This window comes from Borostomias antarcticus, assembly GCF_949987555.1.
Source record: "Borostomias antarcticus genome assembly, contig: scaffold_516, whole genome shotgun sequence".
Taxonomy (NCBI): domain Eukaryota; kingdom Metazoa; phylum Chordata; class Actinopteri; order Stomiiformes; family Stomiidae; genus Borostomias; species Borostomias antarcticus.
The window spans coordinates 4,329-22,500 of NW_028176047.1; the positions used below are offsets into that span (position 1 = coordinate 4,329).

Below are 18,172 nucleotides of genomic sequence, written 5' to 3' on the forward strand. Positions count from 1 at the left end.
TTTAGAAGTGATTATCACCTCCTCAAGTGTGTTTAGAAGTGATTATCCACCTCCTCAAGTGTGTTTAGAAGTGATTATCCACCTCCTCAAGTGTGTTTAGAAGTGATTATCCACCTCCTCAAGTGTGTTTAGAAGTGATTATCACCTCCTCAAGTATGTTTAGAAGTGATTATCCACCTCCTCAAGTGTGTTTAGAGGTGATTATCCACCTCCTCAAGTGTGTTTAGAAGTGATTATCCTCCTCAAGTGTGTTTAGAAGTGATTATCCACCTCCTCAAGTGTGTTTAGAAGTGATTATCACCTCCTCAAGTGTGTTTAGAAGTGATTATCCACCTCCTCAAGTGTGTTTAGAAGTGATTATCCACCTCCTCAAGTGTGTTTAGAGGTGATTATCCTCCTCAAGTGTGTTTAGAAGTGATTATCACCTCCTCAAGTGTGTTTAGAAGTGATTATCACCTCCTCAAGTGTGTTTAGAGGTGATTATCCACCTCCTCAAGTGTGTTTAGAAGTGATTATCCTCCTCAAGTGTGTTTAGAAGTGATTATCACCTCCTCAAGTGTGTTTAGAAGTGATTATCCACCTCCTCAAGTGTGTTTAGAGGTGATTATCCTCCTCAAGTGTGTTTAGAAGTGATTATCACCTCCTCAAGTGTGTTTAGAGGTGATTATCCACCTCCTCAAGTGTGTTTAGAGGTGATTATCCACCTCCTCAAGTGTGTTTAGAGGTGATTATCCACCTCCTCAAGTGTGTTTAGAAGTGATTATCCACCTCCTCAAGTGTGTTTAGAGGTGATTATCCACCTCCTCAAGTGTGTTTAGAGGTGATTATCCACCTCCTCAAGTGTGTTTAGAGGTGATTATCCACCTCCTCAAGTGTGTTTAGAGGTGATTATCCACCTCCTCAAGTGTGTTTAGAAGTGATTATCCACCTCCTCAAGTGTGTTTAGAAGTGATTATCCACCTCCTCAAGTGTGTTTAGAGGTGATTATCACCTCCTCAAGTGTGTTTAGAAGTGATTATCCACCTCCTCAAGTGTGTTTAGAAGTGATTATCCACCTCCTCAAGTGTGTTTAGAAGTGATTATCACCTCCTCAAGTGTGTTTAGAGGTGATTATCACCTCCTCAAGTGTGTTTAGAAGGGATTATCCACCTCCTCAAGTGTGTTTAGAAGTGATTATCCACCTCCTCAAGTGTGTTTAGAAGTGATTATCCTCCTCAAGTGTGTTTAGAAGGGATTATCCTCCTCAAGTGTGTTTAGAAGGGATTATCCACCTCCTCAAGTGTGTTTAGAAGGGATTATCCACCTCCTCAAGTGTGTTTAGAAGTGATTATCACCTCCTCAAGTGTGTTTAGAAGTGTTTATCCTCCTCAAGTGTGTTTAGAAGTGATTATCCTCCTCAAGTGTGTTTAGAAGTGATTATCCACCTCCTCAAGTGTGTTTAGAAGTGATTATCCACCTCCTCAAGTGTGTTTAGAAGTGATTATCCACCTCCTCAAGTGTGTTTAGAAGTGATTATCCTCCTCAAGTGTGTTTAGAAGTGATTATCACCTCCTCAAGTTGGTTTAGAAGTGATTATCACCTCCTCAAGTTGGTTTAGAAGTGATTATCACCTCCTCAAGTGTGTTTAGAAGTGATTATCCACCTCCTCAAGTGTGTTTAGAAGTGATTATCCACCTCCTCAAGTGTGTTTAGAAGTGATTATCACCTCCTCAAGTTGGTTTAGAAGTGATTATCCACCTCCTCAAGTGTGTTTAGAAGTGATTATCACCTCCTCAAGTGTGTTTAGAAGTGATTATCCACCTCCTCAAGTGTGTTTAGAAGTGATTATCCACCTCCTCAAGTTGGTTTAGAAGTGATTATCCACCTCCTCAAGTGTGTTTAGAAGTGATTATCCACCTCCTCAAGTGTGTTTAGAAGTGATTATCCACCTCCTCAAGTGTGTTTAGAAGTGATTATCCACCTCCTCAAGTGTGTTTAGAAGTGATTATCACCTCCTCAAGTGTGTTTAGAGGTGATTATCACCTCCTCAAGTGTGTTTAGAGGTGATTATCACCTCCTCAAGTGTGTTTAGAAGTGATTATCACCTCCTCAAGTGTGTTTAGAAGTGATTATCCACCTCCTCAAGTGTGTTTAGAAGTGATTATCACCTCCTCAAGTGTGTTTAGAAGTGATTATCCACCTCCTCAAGTGTGTTTAGAAGTGATTATCACCTCCTCAAGTGTGTTTAGAAGTGATTATCCACCTCCTCAAGTGTGTTTAGAAGTTATTATCACCTCCTCAAGTGTGTTTAGAAGTGATTATCCACCTCCTCAAGTGTGTTTAGAAGTGATTATCACCTCCTCAAGTGTGTTTAGAAGTGATTATCACCTCCTCAAGTTGGTTTAGAAGTGATTATCCACCTCCTCAAGTTGGTTTAGAAGTGATTATCCACCTCCTCAAGTGTGTTTAGAAGTGATTATCCACCTCCTCAAGTGTGTTTAGAAGTGATTATCCACCTCCTCAAGTGTGTTTAGAAGTGATTATCACCTCCTCAAGTGTGTTTAGAAGTGATTATCCACCTCCTCAAGTGTGTTTAGAAGTGATTATCCTCCTCAAGTGTGTTTAGAAGTGATTATCACCTCCTCAAGTGTGTTTAGAAGTGATTATCCACCTCCTCAAGTGTGTTTAGAAGTGATTATCACCTCCTCAAGTGTGTTTAGAAGTGATTATCCACCTCCTCAAGTGTGTTTAGAGGTGATTATCCACCTCCTCAAGTGTGTTTAGAAGTGATTATCCTCCTCAAGTGTGTTTAGAAGTGATTATCCTCCTCAAGTGTGTTTAGAAGTGATTATCCTCCTCAAGTGTGTTTAGAAGTGATTATCCTCCTCAAGTGTGTTTAGAAGTGATTATCCACCTCCTCAAGTGTGTTTAGAAGTGATTATCACCTCCTCAAGTGTGTTTAGAAGTGATTATCCACCTCCTCAAGTTGGTTTGAAGGCAACGATGCTTTTGCGTGACGTAGCCTACGGGGTCCTTCAGGTCCAAATTAAGTTTGTCGCTTCAATAATGTTAAAACAGGCAATGACACGGCAACTGTGCCTTCTACAGCTGGGCGAATTCCATGAATGCGATTAATTTGCGTCAATTTGTATTAACGCGTTTATGTTTGCATAATTAATTAATCCAATGAACACATTAAATTGACAGCCCTGTTTAACTAGGGACTAGGGAGCCTCTGCCTCTGCTCGTCACCGTTGAGAGCCACGCCGTTAGGGTTAGAGGGTTAGAGGGTTAGAGGGTCAGGATTAGGGTTAGGAGGGTCAGAGGGTTAGAGGGTTAGAGGGTTAGAGGGTTAGAGGGTCAGGGTTAGGGTTAGAGGGTTAGAGGGTCAGGGTTAGGAGGGTTAGAGGGTCAGGGGTAGGGTCAGGGTTAGGAGGGTTAGAGGGTCAGGATTAGGGTTAGGAGGGTCAGAGGGTCAGGGTTAGGAGGGGTAGAGGGTCAGGATTAGGGTTAGGAGGGTCAGAGGGTCAGGGTTAGGAGGGTTAGAGGGTCAGGGTTAGGGTTAGGGTCAGGGTCAGGGGTAGGGTTAGGGTTAGGAGGGTTAGAGGGTTAGAGGGTCAGGGTTAGGAGGGTTAGAGGGTGAGGGGTAGGGTCAGGGTCAGGGGTAGGGTTAGGAGGGGTAGAGGGTCAGGATTAGGGTTAGGAGGGTCAGAGGGTCAGGGTTAGGGATGAGGAGAGCCTCTGCTCGTCACCTTTGAGAGCCACGCCGTTAGGGTCAGAGGGTTAGAGGGTTAGAGGGTTAGAGGGTTAGAGGGTTAGAGGGTCAGGGTTAGGGTTAGAGGGTTAGAGGGTTAGAGGGTTAGAGGGTCAGGGTTAGGGTTAGAGGGTTAGAGGGTTAGAGGGTTAGAGGGTCAGGGTTAGGGTTAGAGGGTTAGAGGGTTAGAGGGTTAGAGGGTCAGGGTTAGGGTTAGAGGGTTAGAGGGTTAGAGGGTTAGAGGGTCAGGGTTAGGGTTAGAGGGTTAGAGGGTTAGAGGGTTAGAGGGTTAGAGGGTTAGAGGGTTAGAGGGTCAGGGTTAGAGGGTTAGAGGGTTAGAGGGTTAGAGGGTTAGAGGGTTAGAGGGTTAGAGGGTTAGAGGGTCAGGGTTAGAGGGTTAGAGGGTTAGAGGGTTAGAGGGTCAGGGTTAGAGTGTGAGGGTTAGAGGGTTAGAGGGTTAGAGGGTCAGGGTTAGAGGGTTAGAGGGTTAGAGGGTTAGAGGGTCAGGGTTAGGGTTAGAGGGTTAGAGGGTCAGGGTTAGGAGGGTTAGAGGGTCAGGGTCAGGGGTAGGGTCAGGGTTAGGAGGGTTAGAGGGTCAGGGGTAGGGTCAGGGTTAGGAGGGTTAGAGGGTCAGGGTTAGAGGGTTAGAGGGTCGGGGTAGGGTCAGGGTTAGGAGGGTTAGAGGGTCAGGGTTAGGAGGGTTAGAGGGTCAGGGTTAGGAGGGGTAGAGGGTTAGGGTCAGGGTCAGGGGTAGGGTCAGGGTTAGGAGGGTTAGAGGGTCAGGGTTAGGAGGGGTAGAGGGTTAGGGTCAGGGTCAGGGGTAGGGTCAGGGTTAGGGTTGAGGAGAGCCTCTGGTCGTCACCTTTGAGAGCCACGCCGTTACGCCTGATGGCCATGATGGCGTTGTTGATGTCATCCTCGGAGAGCAGGGAGGAGTTCACGTTCACCACCTCGAAATCCACCGGGACACAGCAGAACCTGAGGACACACACCGGCTACATCAGGGGAGTCAAATGTACAGTACACACGTGTGTGTGTGTGTGTGTGTGTGTGTGTGTGTGTGTGTGTGTGTGTGTGTGTGTGTGTGTGCGTATTGACCTGAACAGCTCTTGTACATGGTTCACCAGCTCTGGCCCAATACCGTCTCCAGGGATGAGAGTCACTGTGTGTCTGCCTCCATACTTTGCAGGAGGGGGCTGTACACACACACACACACCACACACACACATACACACCACACACACACATACACACACACACACTCACACACACACACACACACGTGCACAAAGCGTCTGAATCACAAAAAAGCCACATATCCGTGACACACACATAACCTACCCACATCACAACATGATATAGTCACCATTATGCTCAGTCACAAACATGTACCCCATATGTGTGTGTGTGTGTGTGTGTGTGTGTGTGTGTGTGTGTGTGTGCGTGAGTGTGTTTGTGAGCATGCGTGAGTTTGTGTGTGTGTGCGTGAGTGTGTGTGTGAGAGAGAGAGAGTGTGAGTGTGTGAGCGGTACTCACTATGGTCTGGTAGAAGGTAGATGATGGAGGGAAAAGGTTGGAGGAAAGAGTACAGGGATGGTTAGTTAGGGAAACACACACACACACACCAACACTACTACACAACTACACTACTACACAACTACACACATACTGTGGGTGCCATAGACACGTTAGCCTATAGCATCAGCAACCTGCATCGTAGCAGTCTGCTTTCTAGTTTTGAATCAACCAGAGCATTGAAGGAGTTCTTCTAATTCCATGGGGTCAAGCACATGAGGGGTGGCTGGTGGGAAGGTCAGGACACGCCTATATGATGTTCCATGGGGTCAAGCACATGAGGGTTGCATGCTGGGAAGGTCAGGGCACGCCTATATGATGTTCCATGGGGTCAAGCACATGAGGGTTGGCATGGTGGGAAGGTGGCAGGGCGCCTATACAGACCATGATGTTCAATGCAGTAATACAACAACGAGAGTTGTACTCTGAACATACATATGACAAATTACCACTGCTAGTGACTTTGACTTTGACTAGTGTTGTATTTGTGTAGCTGTTTTTAACGTTTTGTGTTATTTGTGTATAGTATTATTGTTGTGACAAGCTCCACTCACGGTGTAGGAAGACTTGTATCTGCGAGCGCAGGCTGGAACGCACAACACCTGAGCATGGGGAGAACAACAACAACAACAACACCTGAGCATGGGGAGAACAACAACAACACCTGAGCATGGGGAGAACGAGTGAGAGATCTAGACAACAACAACAACAACAACACCTGAGCATGGGGAGAACGAGTGAGAGATCTAGACAACAACAACAACACCAACACCTGAGCATGGGGAGAACGAGTGAGAGATCTAGACAACAACAACAACAACAACAACAACAAGACTGATTTCTGGGCTTGTGCTAGTGACATTTGTTATGTGCATGTTTAGTTATATAAAAACGACCACAAATCATCACTATGAATTCTGAAATATAAAAAAAAAGAAGAAAAAAAAGGTTAATAGGTCGCCCTGAAAATATTGCTCAGCGATGCCTCGTCATTGTATGAGAATTCCATATTACTGTACCAATGTTATATTATTACTATTATATTATATTTATATTATTTGACTGTACCAATGTTACTGTCCATGATGCGTTTCCCAAAAAGATTCTTTCGTTAAGAGGCTCTTGGGCCATTCATTTAGAGCGTTCTGATTGGTCAACTGATCTGGGCAAGCTCTCTGATTGGTCAACTGATCTGGGCAAGCTCTCTGATTGGTCAACTGAATGGGCTAAAGAGCCTCTTAACAAAAGCAACCTTTGGGAAACCTAATAGCAGCTGGTGGAATGGGAGTGCACGCGCCCCCTCCAGGATTCCAAATGGCAGTTTAAAACCGTTAGATTTGAAAAGCGGAAATGTTTAATTTTTGATCTACAAAGTAAGATAAATGTCACCAAACGTTGTCTGGTTTTATACATTTACAGTTTTTGTGACGTTGTCGCCTCAGAGTTGGCCCCTTAACTACATGGTGCTGTTCGGATCAGACATGGTGCTGTTCGGATCAGACAAATAAAACTACTGGAACTTTTGTGCTAATAGAAAGCCATGGGAGTTGACCCAGGCAGACAGCTGTCTCACACCTCAGATCATTCAGGAAGTAGATGGTGGCACTTACTATAATAGTACTATAATTTTGCTAATAATTTAAATTCATCAGTCTGCGTGACCTTGTCAGTGTGGTGCTGGAAGGACAGTCTGCTAGTGACCTGCCTGGTTGAACTGAGCTAACTAGCTAGTCTGCTAGTGACCTGCCTGGTTGAACTGAGCTAACTAGCTAGTCTGCTAGTGACCTGCCTGGTTGAACTGAGCTAACTAGCTAGTCTGCTAGTGACCTGCCTGGTTGAACTGAGCTAACTAGCTAGTCTGCTAGTGACCTGCCTGGTTGAACTAGCTAACTAGCTAGTCTGCTAGTGACCTGCCTGGTTGAACTGAGCTAACTAGCTAGTCTGCTAGTGACCTGCCTGGTTGAACTGAGCTAACTAGCTAGTCTGCTAGTGACCTGCCTGGTTGAACTGAGCTAACTAGCTAGTCTGCTAGTGACCTGCCTGGTTGAACTGAGCTAACTAGCTAGTCTGCTAGTGACCTGCCTGGTTGAACTGAGCTAACTAGCTAACGGTAGCTATGCCCTCAGACAGGCTGGGTTAAGATAGCTATCTTACTAGCTGAGTAAGCAGCTTAGGGTAGACCTGATCAACCAAATACCTTTAAATCTGTTTAAATGTGGAAGCATAAACATATCTGAGCTAGCTAGCCATCTGAAAGTGAAGCTCTCACGTTGTTAGAGTGACCGTTGGTCAGGTTCAGGACCCTGGAGAGCATCCGTCTGACCGCCATCTTGGATGGAATGTTAGAACTTTCGCTCCAGCATTTCAGTGCCCCTCGTTCGAGAGCGTGCAGCAGGAGAACTACATTTCCCACCGTGGCCAAGGCAAGGCAAGGCAAGTTTATTTATAGAGCACATTTCAGCCACAGGGCAATTCAAGGTGCTTTACATGAGACATTAAAAGCATTAAAACAAAAAGCAAGACATTATAGACATTTAAAACAAAAGGCAGGACAAATTAAAAGCATTAAAACAAAAAGCAAGTCATTAAAGACATTTAAACAAAATGCCAATAACCGCGGCCGCGCTCGAGCTCCCTAGTGATGGGAATGAACGGCTCTTTGAAGGGAGCCGGATCGTATAGCTCGGTTCCTTTCCGAGAGCCATTTCATTCATTTCGAGAGCCGGCTCATTTAATTTCTTTTTCTTGTTTTTTTGGGGGGTGTGAGTCTAGTCTATCTCGGGCGTTCACATGCTGTTTCTCACACAAGCTATATCTGGTGCGTCAGGTTATGATGCGACAGACAGTCAAATTTGGACACAACGATAAAAACGGCTCTCCCAAGTCACGACTCGGTTCCCATCATTCGGTACCTCAAAGAGCCGTTCAAAAGAATCGGATCGTTCACGAGCGTCACGTCACTCCACGTCCCCTCCCCTGCGCGCGCGCCTCCCGCCCGTCACGTCACTCCCCGTCCCCTCCCCTGCGCATGCGCCTCCCGCCCGTCCCCCAGCTCCGCAGGGCCCGAGGAAGTCAAGATGGCGGATCCGCTCGGACGTGTGTTCCCCTCCGCAACATGAAGTCGTGAGTGTGGAAGAAAGCGAGGGAGGCACCATCGGGCTTTTGTTTTTTTATTTTATTTTTTAAGTTTTCTTTGTTTCTTTTCTTTTCTCCAAAACATCCATTTCATTCCTCCGTGTCGTCGTGTCTGTTTCTAACAGACTTGTCTTTGCGAGTTGACGCGTCAATCACGCCGGGACCCAGCTAGCGGCTAACAGCTAACAGCTAACCAGCTAGCCCCCGCCAGCCAGGCAGCCAGCTCGCTAGGGGGACTGTCACACTATCTCCCGCATGACAACTAGCACTAAACATCTTCTCTAATGATCCAGGTGGTATAACTACCTTTATCTAGCGTTTTAACTGCCTAGATGCAGACTTGTTGGACAGTCATGGCCGCTCAGTAGCCAGCTAGCCTAGCTCTGGCGCAGCAGCGGGATTATCCTCCTAAAATCACCAGATATCATCACATCACATCACATCAGTTGTCAGCTACATTTCTTTTGATTGTCCACCATTGCAGGGGCGTCACTGAACGTGGGTTAGCAAGTTTATTCGGCTTTGCTGGCGGCTCACCCAACATGGCAGGGATGGATCCCTAAGTGTGACTGGCTCTCCTCCTGACCACACACGACTGACCATCTCTAGTCAGGTTCATAGATCACCCCGCTAGCGAGCTGGGTGTGGGCGAATTAAGTAGTGAAGTTTTAAAGTGGTCCGATCAGGAGCTGTGTCAGTCGGTCACTGTCAGAGACCAGTTAGCTAGCTTAGCTCCTGGTGCTCAGCTAGCTACAGTCTCGCCCATACCGTCGCAGCCACGGCGTTCAGGACTTATCCCGAGCCCACGGCGTTCAGGACGTATCCCGAGCCCGCTCCCGGCCAGACCCACCGGCTCAACAACACCGTGATGGGCGTGCAGGGCTTCCAGGAGTACCTGGAGAAGCGCTGCCCCGGGGCCGCGGTCCCGGTGGACCTCCTCAAGCTCGCCCGCACCGCGGGCCGCCAGCCCGGCCCTCACCACCACCATCACCACCACCATCCCGGGCCCATGCCTCCCCACCACCACCACCACCCCGGGCCCATGCCTCCCCCGCCCCCGCCGGCACGGATCCTCATCGACGCGGACTCCGGCCTGCAGCGCCTGTACGGCGGCTACCAGACGGACTGGGTGTGCGGGGGGGAGTGGAACGCCATGCTGGGCTACCTGGCCGCCCTGTCCCAAGCCTGCCTGTACCAGGGGGGTCTGGAGCTGGTCGTGGTGTTCAACGGGACCCTGGGGAAGGAGCGCTGGCCGGAGTGGGCGCGCCGGGCCCAGGGGCAGCGCCAGACGGCCCAGCTCATCGTCAACCACGTCGGCAGCAAGGCCACCCCGCCTCCCCGGGCCTGGTTCCTGCCCCCGGCCTGCCTCAGCCACTGCGTCCGCCTCGCCATGTTCCGCTTCCGAGTGAGGGTGAGTAAGAAGGGCCATGTTCCGCTTCCGAGTGAGGGTGAGTAAGAAGGGCCATGTTCCGCTTCCGAGTGAGGGTGAGTCAGAAGGATTAGACAACAAGATGATTTGCGGTTTTTTGTTTTTTTATTGCACTCGCCCAACAATACCTATGCATGGATGCAACCCCGTTGGATGAACCGGTGCAACTGGTGTTTTGACGTGTAGATCAAAGGTCTGGGTCTGTCAGCTGCCGGGCTGACTGTAGTATTGGTGCCATTATATATATTTTTATTTAAAAAATATTTTTTTTGCCATTAGGTAACTCATTATTGTCGGTGTCTGTAGTAATTTCTGTTTGATGTGTGGGTTGTATTGAAGATGATTGAGATCACAGGTCCTATGCACTCTTTCACCCCCCCTGGTGGATTTGAGAGGAATGGACAGTGATGCAGGAATGATTGGAAGGGGGGGGTTCCAACGCTGTTTCATTAAGAGGAGATAAGGAGCATACTTAGGAGCTTACTTAGGAGCATACAAGGCAAATACGAGGTGCATACTTAGGGGGGAGAGGGAGTAATTGTGTCCCATGTAACCAGTGCTTGACTGGGACTGCAGTAGGTCCATGTGCTGTTAGTATTCAGGGCAGGATCTCCACAGCACCTTTGATCTGATGTTCTATAAGAGGTGGAACTGCTTTTGGAATAGGAAAATGCGTGGAAACAAGCAGAGCCTATTAATTTACTGTCATTAAAGACACCCATAGAAGTAACACTAGGCCACTGTAAATTAAAGCACTCCTTTACATAGAATAATTTTTAGCATTGTATTTAATTTGTGACCTGCTCTAGCATTTTCAGTACCTTCCATTGATACGTTTGAAAGAGGAAGTTGTGTCATGTGCTACTTCCTGTTCCTTCTGTCATGTGCCTACTTCCTGTTCCTTCTGTCATGTGCCTACTTCCTGTTCCTGCTGCCATGTGCCTACTTCCTGTTCCTGCTGCCATGTAGAACCTAGCAGCCTGTCAGGGGGATTAGGACCTTTCTCACTTGAACTCTGGTCAGTTGTGTCTGAGTTGAACTACCAGATCATAGAGCAGACAGACTAGAGCAGACAGACTAGAGCAGGCAGACTAGAGCAGGCAGACTAGAGCAGACTGAGCAGACTAGAGCAGACTAGAGCAGACTGAGCAGACTAGAGCAGGCAGACTAGAGCAGACTGGGCAGACTAGAGCAGGCAGACTAGAGCAGGCAGACTAGAGCAGGCAGACTAGAGCAGGCAGACTAGAGCAGGCAGACTAGAGCAGACATACTAGAGCAGGCAGACTAGAGCAGGCAGACTAGAGCAGGCAGACTAGAGCAGGAAGACTAGAGCAGACAGACTAGAGCAGACAGACTAGAGCAGGCAGACTAGAGCAGACTAGAACAGACTGAGCAGACTAGAACAGACAGACTAGAGCAGACAGACTAGAGCAGACAGACTAGAGCAGACAGACTAGAGCAGACAGACTAGAGCAGACAGACTAGAACAGACTAGACTAGAACAGACAGACTAGAGCAAGCAGACTAGAGCAGACAGACTAGAGCAGGCAGACTAGAGCAGGCAGAGCAGGCAGACTAGAGCAGGCAGACTAGAGCAGACTAGAGCAGACTAGAGCAGACTAGAGCAGGCAGACTAGAGCAGACTAGAGCAGACTAGAGCAGGCAGACTGGACTGGGGCCTGTTCTCCAGAGCGGGGGGCTGGTGAGGAACCAGGCCAGGTCTATTTTGGTTCTGAGTGCGTGGGGCCTGTGTTGGGTCACTGGTTCATGGAAAGGTTGCTCATCCGTTCAGAGCTGGGTAGAGAGCTCAGACTGTGCTGGGTGGAGAGATCAGACTGTGCTGGGTGGAGAGATCAGACTGTGCTGGGTGGAGAGATCAGACTGTGCTGGGTGGAGAGTTCAGACTGTGTTGGGGGGAGAGCTCAGCCTGTGTTGGGGGGAGAGCTCAGCCTGTGCTGGGTGGAGAGCTCAGACTGTGCTGGGTGGAGAGATCAGCCTGTGTTGGGGGGAGAGCTCAGACTGTGCTGGGTGGAGAGATCAGCCTGTGTTGGGGGGAGAGCTCAGACTGTGTTGGGTAGAGAGCTCAGACTGTGCTGGGGGGAGAGCTCAGACTGTGCTGGGTGGAGAGATCAGCCTGTGTTGGGGGGAGAGATCAGCCTGTGTTGGGGGGAGAGCTCAGACTGTGTTGGGGGGAGAGCTCAGACTGTGCTGGGTGGAGAGATCAGCCTGTGTTGGGGGGAGAGATCAGCCTGTGTTGGGGGGAGAGCTCAGCCTGTGTTGGGGGGAGAGCTCAGCCTGTGTTGGGTGGAGAGATCAGCCTGTGTTGGGTAGAGAGCTCAGACTGTGTTGGGTAGAGAGCTCAGCCTGTGTTGGGGGGAGAGCTCAGCCTGTGTTGGGGGGAGAGCTCAGCCTGTGTTGGGGGGAGAGATCAGCCTGTGTTGGGGGGAGAGCTCAGCCTGTGTTGGGGGGGAGAGCTCAGCCTGTGTTGGGGGGAGAGCTCAGACTGTGTTGGAGTCTCCTGGGCCGCGGAGGGAGACCGGCTGGAGAGAGACCAGGAAAACAAAGCAGGTTCAGAACAGAAGGAGCCGTAGGTGACGTCAGAGGGGCGTGGCATAGTTCCGCCGGTCTGTGGACCTGTCTGTCTGTCTGTATGTGGACCTGTCTGTCTGTCTGTCTGCCTGTAGGTCTAGCTCACCGTGTGTCTGTATGTGGGCCTGTCTGTCTGCCTGTAGGTCTAGCTCACCGTGTGTCTGTATGTGGGCCTGTCTGTCTGTCATGTCTGTGTCAGCACACCAGTTTGGTTCCAGTAGACGTCATGTATTTACGTTGTTGTTGTTGTTGTGGTGGTGATGGTGTAGGTGGTCCAGACGCTGGAGGACCACCATCAGGAGGTGCTCTCCCTCTACCGAGACTTCGGCTTCGCCGGCCTCATCGCTCAGGACTCGGAGTTCGCGCTCTGCAACGTTCCCGCCTACTTCTCCTCGCACGCGCTCAAGCTGAGCTGGAACGGCAAGAACCTGACGACACACCAGTACCTGCTGCCCGAGGCGGCCCGCCAGCTGGGCCTGAAGACGCAGCACCTGCCCTGCTTCGCCGCCCTGCTGGGTGAGCACGATACACACACACACAGACACACACACACACACACACACACACACACACCACAGATCTCTCTTCCCTCCTGTCTCTCAGCTCACACAGGTGCTGTTGCCCTGTCTCTCTCTAACAATGCAGTTGTTCTATTAAAGGACAATGCTCGTTTTTGACAACCTGGACCTTATTTACGGCATATTATAAGACGTTTGACTCACGAGATCACTTTGGTGTAATTCAGAGGCCTGTAGAAGAAATGTAAAATCCAGCGCGAGACCAAGTATATCCATGTAATGGCGGTGGACGGGGCACTGAGAATGCAGCTTCTAAAAAATATATTTTCTGCCGCGAAACGGTTGTTTTCATCAATCTATTGTTATGAATCGCTAGTTGTGCTTCCATAGAGCGAGGGCTTGTTGTGGTTTTTCACATGCCTCTGTAATATGATCTTTAGAAACGTCTTTAGAAACGAAATAGCTTCCCCACTTGCTCCAGCACGCATGCGCACAGCGCGCAAACTGGCTTCTTCTACAGGCCTCCGAATTACACCAAAGTTATCTCGTGAGTCAAACGTCTTATAATATGCCGTAAATAAGGTCCAGGTTGTCAAAAACGAGCATTCTCCTTTAAAGACTTGCGTGATTAATCTCTCCCTTTCTTTGTCGCTCTCCTTCTTTGTCCCTCCTCCCTCTCCCTGCCTGCCTCTCTCCCTCTCTCTCCTTCTCTGACACTCCCTTCTCCTCTCTCTCTCCCCCCTGGCTCTCTCTCTCCTTCTCTCCTTCTCTTCCTCTCTTTCTCTCTCCTTCTCTTACTCTCTCTCTCTCTCTTTATCTCTCCTTCTCTTCCTCTCTCTGTCTCTCTCTCTCTCTCTCTCTCTCTCTCTCTCTCCTCTCTCTCTCTTTCTCTCTCCTTCTCTTCCTCTCTCTCTCTCTCTCTCTGTCTCTCTCTTTTTCTCTCTCCTTCTCTTCCTCTCTCTCTCTCTCTCTCTCTCTCTCTCTCTCTCTCTCTCAGGGAATCATATTCTGCCTGATGAGGACCTGGCTGCCTTTCACTGGAGCCTGTTAGGACCAGAGCACCCCCTGGCCTCTCTGAAGGTAGGATCCTCACCTCACCCCCTTCCTCACCCTCCGAGAGGGAACCCTAACCTTCCTCACCCTCCGAGAGGGAACCCTAACCTTCCTCAGAGAGGGAACCCTAACCGTCCTCAGAGAGGGAACCCTAACCTTCCTCAGAGAGGGAACCCTAACCTTCCTCAGAGAGGGAACCCTAACCGTCCCCCGAGAGGGAACCCTAACCTTCCTCAGAGAGGGAACCCTAACCTTCCCCCGAGAGGGAACCCTAACCTTCCTCAGAGAGGGAACCCTAACCTTCCTCAGAGAGGGAACCCTAACCTTCCCCCGAGAGGGAACCCTAACCTTCCTCAGAGAGGGAACCCTAACCTTCCTCAGAGAGGGAACCCTAACCTTCCCCCGAGAGGGAACCCTAACCTTCCTCAGAGAGGGAACCCTAACCGTCCCCCGAGAGGGAACCCGAACCGTCCTCAGAGAGGGAACCCTAACCGTCGTCAGAGAGGGAACCCTAACCTTCCTCAGAGAGGGAACCCTAACCGTCCTCACACAGCTCTCGCCCGCTAGCGTGTTCCCTCCCTCCACACGTTCAGCAGGTCTGTGTGTGGTCTCACTGTCTCTGGTCTCACTGTCTGGTCTCACTATCTGGTCTCACTGTCTCTGGTCTCACTGTCTGGTCTCACTGATCACAGTGGTCTCGCTGGTTCAGGTGTAGTGATGAGACGGTGTACCGGACAACCGTGAGCCGCCGTATAAAATGTCCACGGTATTAGAACCGTGACATTCCCTGTGTTTACGCTATAACGTTTACGGTATTAGAACCGTGACATTCCCTGTGTTTACGCTATTACGTTTACGGTATTAGAACCGTGACATTCCCTGTATTTACGTTATTATGTTTACGGTATTAGAACCGTGACATTCCCTGTATTTACGCTATTATGTTTATGGTATTAGAACCGTGACATTCCCTGTGTTTACGCTATTATGTTTACGGTATTAGAACCGTGACATTCCCTGTGTTTACGCTATTATGTTTACGGTATTACACAATTTTTTTTTGTGTGTGTGGGGGAGGTGAAATGCCATATACCGTACCGTATAACTAGATACCGTATAACTAGATACCGTACCGTATAACTAGATACCGTACCGTATAACTACATACCGTACCGTATAACTACATACCGTACCGTATAACTACATACCGTACCGTATAACTACATACCGTACCGTATAACTAGATACCATACTGTATAACTAGATACTGTACCGTATAACTAGATACCGTACCGTATAACTAGATACCGTACCGTACAACTAGATACCGTACCGTATAACTAGATACCGTACCGTATAACTAAATACCGTATAACTACATACCGTACCGTACAACTAGATACCGTAGCGTACAACTAGATACCGTACCGTATAACTAGATACCGTACCGTACAACTAGATACCGTACCGTACAACTAGATACCGTACCGTATAACTAGATACCGTACCGTATAACTAGATACCGTACCGTATAACTAGATACCGTATAACTAGATACCGTACCGTATAACTAGATACCGTATAACTAGATACCGTACCGTACAACTAGATACCGTACCGTATAACTAGATACCGTATAACTAGATACCGTATAACTAGATACCGTACCGTATAACTAGATACCGTACCGTACAACTAGATACCGTACCGTATAACTAGATACCGTATAACTAGATACCGTATAACTAGATACCGTATAACTAGATACCGTGCCGTATAACTAGATACCGTACCGTATAACTAGATACCGTACCGTATAACTAGATACCGTATAACTAGATACCGTATAACTAGATACCGTACCGTACAACTAGATACCGTACCGTATAACTAGATACCGTATAACTAGATACCGTACCGTATAACTAGATACCGTATCGTATAACTAGATACCGTATCGTATAACTAGATACCGTACCGTATAACTAGATACCGTACCGTATAACTAGATACCGTACCGTATAACTAGATACCGTATAACTAGATACCGTACCGTACAACTAGATACCGTATAACTAGATACCGTACCGTATAACTAGATACCGTACCGTATAACTAGATACCATATAACTAGATACCGTACCGTATAACTAGATACCGTATAACTAGATACCGTATAACTAGATACCGTACCGTAATGCAAAAATCCATACTGTCTCCCTATTCATGTGTAGGTGTGAATGAATGAATGTTGAATCTTGGTGATTGATGTGTAGGTGTGAATAAATGAATGTTGGTGATTGATGTGTAGGAGTGAATAAATGAATGTTGGTGATGTGTAGGAGTGAATAAATGAATGTTGGTGATGTGTAGGTGTGAATAAATGAATGTTGGTGATGTGTAGGTGTGAATAAATGAATGTTGGTGATGTGTAGGTGTGAATAACTGAATGTTGGTGATGTGTAGGAGTGAATAACTGAATGTTGGTGATGTGTAGGTGCGCGCCCACCAGCTGGTGCTGCCGCCCTGTGAGGTCGTGATCAAGGCCGTGTCCGAGTACGTCTCCTCCATCAAAGACCTGGGCAACCTGGACGCCATCGCTCGAGAGGTCTTCAAACAGTCGCAGGTACTCAGGCACGCTCGCGCCGTGGTCGTCCGCTGGGTTCACACAAACATGGACAGTCTGCACCCAAACACACACACAGTGTGTTTTTCACACTTGTACACACACACACACACACACACTCTCAGTTGTGTAAATGTGTGTCTCTGTGGTCTCCAGTCTCGCATGGAGGACAAGGTGGAGCGCTTTAAGAAAGCTGTGGAGTATTTCTCAGCTGCCTCCAAACCCCGCCCACTTTCCATGGCCCCCACCCCCTACATCTGTAAGTAACCGCCACACGCCTTAACCCAGGCTCAACACTTGGCTGCAGCCAGCGTCAGTCAAATTAGTTTTTAGTGACCGCAGTAACACCGTGGCTTCAACCTAGAGTGTTGTTCTCCCTCTCTCCCTTGCACTGTGTGTGTGTGTGTGTGTGTGTGTGTGTGTGTGTGTGTGTGTGTGTGTGTGTCTCTCTCTCTCTCTCTCTCTCTCTCTCTCTCTCTCAGTGCCTGGGTTTGGACCCAACCCATTTGGAGGTCCTCCTGGTCTTATGGGGCAAATGCAGGCTGGAAAGAATCAGGTAACGTAAACCTGTCTCTCCCTCTCTCTGCCTGTCTCTCCCTCTCTCTACCTGTCTCTCCTCTCTCTGCCTGTCTCTCCCTCTCTCTGCCTGTCTCTCCCTCTCTCTACCTGTCTCTCCCTCTACCTGTCTCTCCCTCTCTCTGCCTGTCTCTCCCTCTACCTGTCTCTCCTCTCTCTGCCTGTCTCTCCTCTCTCTGCCTGTCTCTCCCTCTCTCTGCCTGTCTCTCCTCTCTCTGCCTGTCTCTCCCTCTCTCTGCCTGTCTCTCCTCTCTCTGCCTGTCTCTCCCTCTCTCTGCCTGTCTCTCCCTCTCTCTGCCTGTCTCTCCCTCTCTCTACCTGTCTCTCCCTCTCTCTGCCTGTCTCTCCCTCTCTCTGCCTGTCTCTCCCTCTCTCTACCTGTCTCTCCTCTCTCTGCCTGTCTCTCCCTCTCTCTGCCTGTCTCTCCCTCTACCTGTCTCTCCTCTCTCTGCCTGTCTCTCCCTCTCTCTCCCTGTCTCTCCCTCTACCTGTCTCTCCTCTCTCTGCCTGTCTCTCCCTCTCTCTCCCTGTCTCTCCCTGTCTCTCCTCTCTCTGCCTGTCTCTCCCTCTCTCTGCCTGTCTCTCCCTCTCTCTGCCTGTCTCTCCCTCTACCTGTCTCTCCTCTCTCTGCCTGTCTCTCCCTCTCTCTCCCTGTCTCTCCCTCTCTGCATGTCTCTCCCTCTCTCTGCCTGTCTCTCCCTCTCTCTGCCTGTCTCTCCCTCTCTCTGCCTGTCTCTCCCTGCCTGTCTCTCCCTCTCTCTGCCTGTCTCTCCCTCTCTCTACCTGTCTCTCCCTCTCTCTGCCTGTCTCTGTTTCTCATTGTCCTGCCTGTCTCTGTATGCCTATGTCTATCTCTGTCTGTCTGTCTGTCTGTCTGTCTCTCTATCTCTCTATCTCTCTGTCTGTCTGTCTGTCTGTCTGTCTGTCTGTCTGTCTGT

The 18,172-nt window shown here is 48.9% G+C and overlaps 1 protein-coding gene across 1 annotated transcript in view; it reads left to right on the forward strand.

Annotated features, from left to right (window-relative positions):
- Positions 1-8,424: 8,424 nt before the first annotated feature.
- The window catches only part of LOC311328896 (constitutive coactivator of PPAR-gamma-like protein 2), a gene marked incomplete at its 3' end in the record, with an annotated part of 12,587 nt that continues 2,839 nt past the window's right edge, over positions 8,425-18,172 (forward strand). The window contains exons 1-6 of the mRNA XM_084462794.1: positions 8,425-9,854; positions 12,731-12,977; positions 13,977-14,059; positions 16,530-16,658; positions 16,815-16,917; positions 17,141-17,214. Of these exons, the coding sequence (XP_084318920.1) occupies positions 9,312-9,854; positions 12,731-12,977; positions 13,977-14,059; positions 16,530-16,658; positions 16,815-16,917; positions 17,141-17,214 (1,179 nt within the window). The remainder of the gene's footprint in view (positions 9,855-12,730; positions 12,978-13,976; positions 14,060-16,529; positions 16,659-16,814; positions 16,918-17,140; positions 17,215-18,172) is intronic.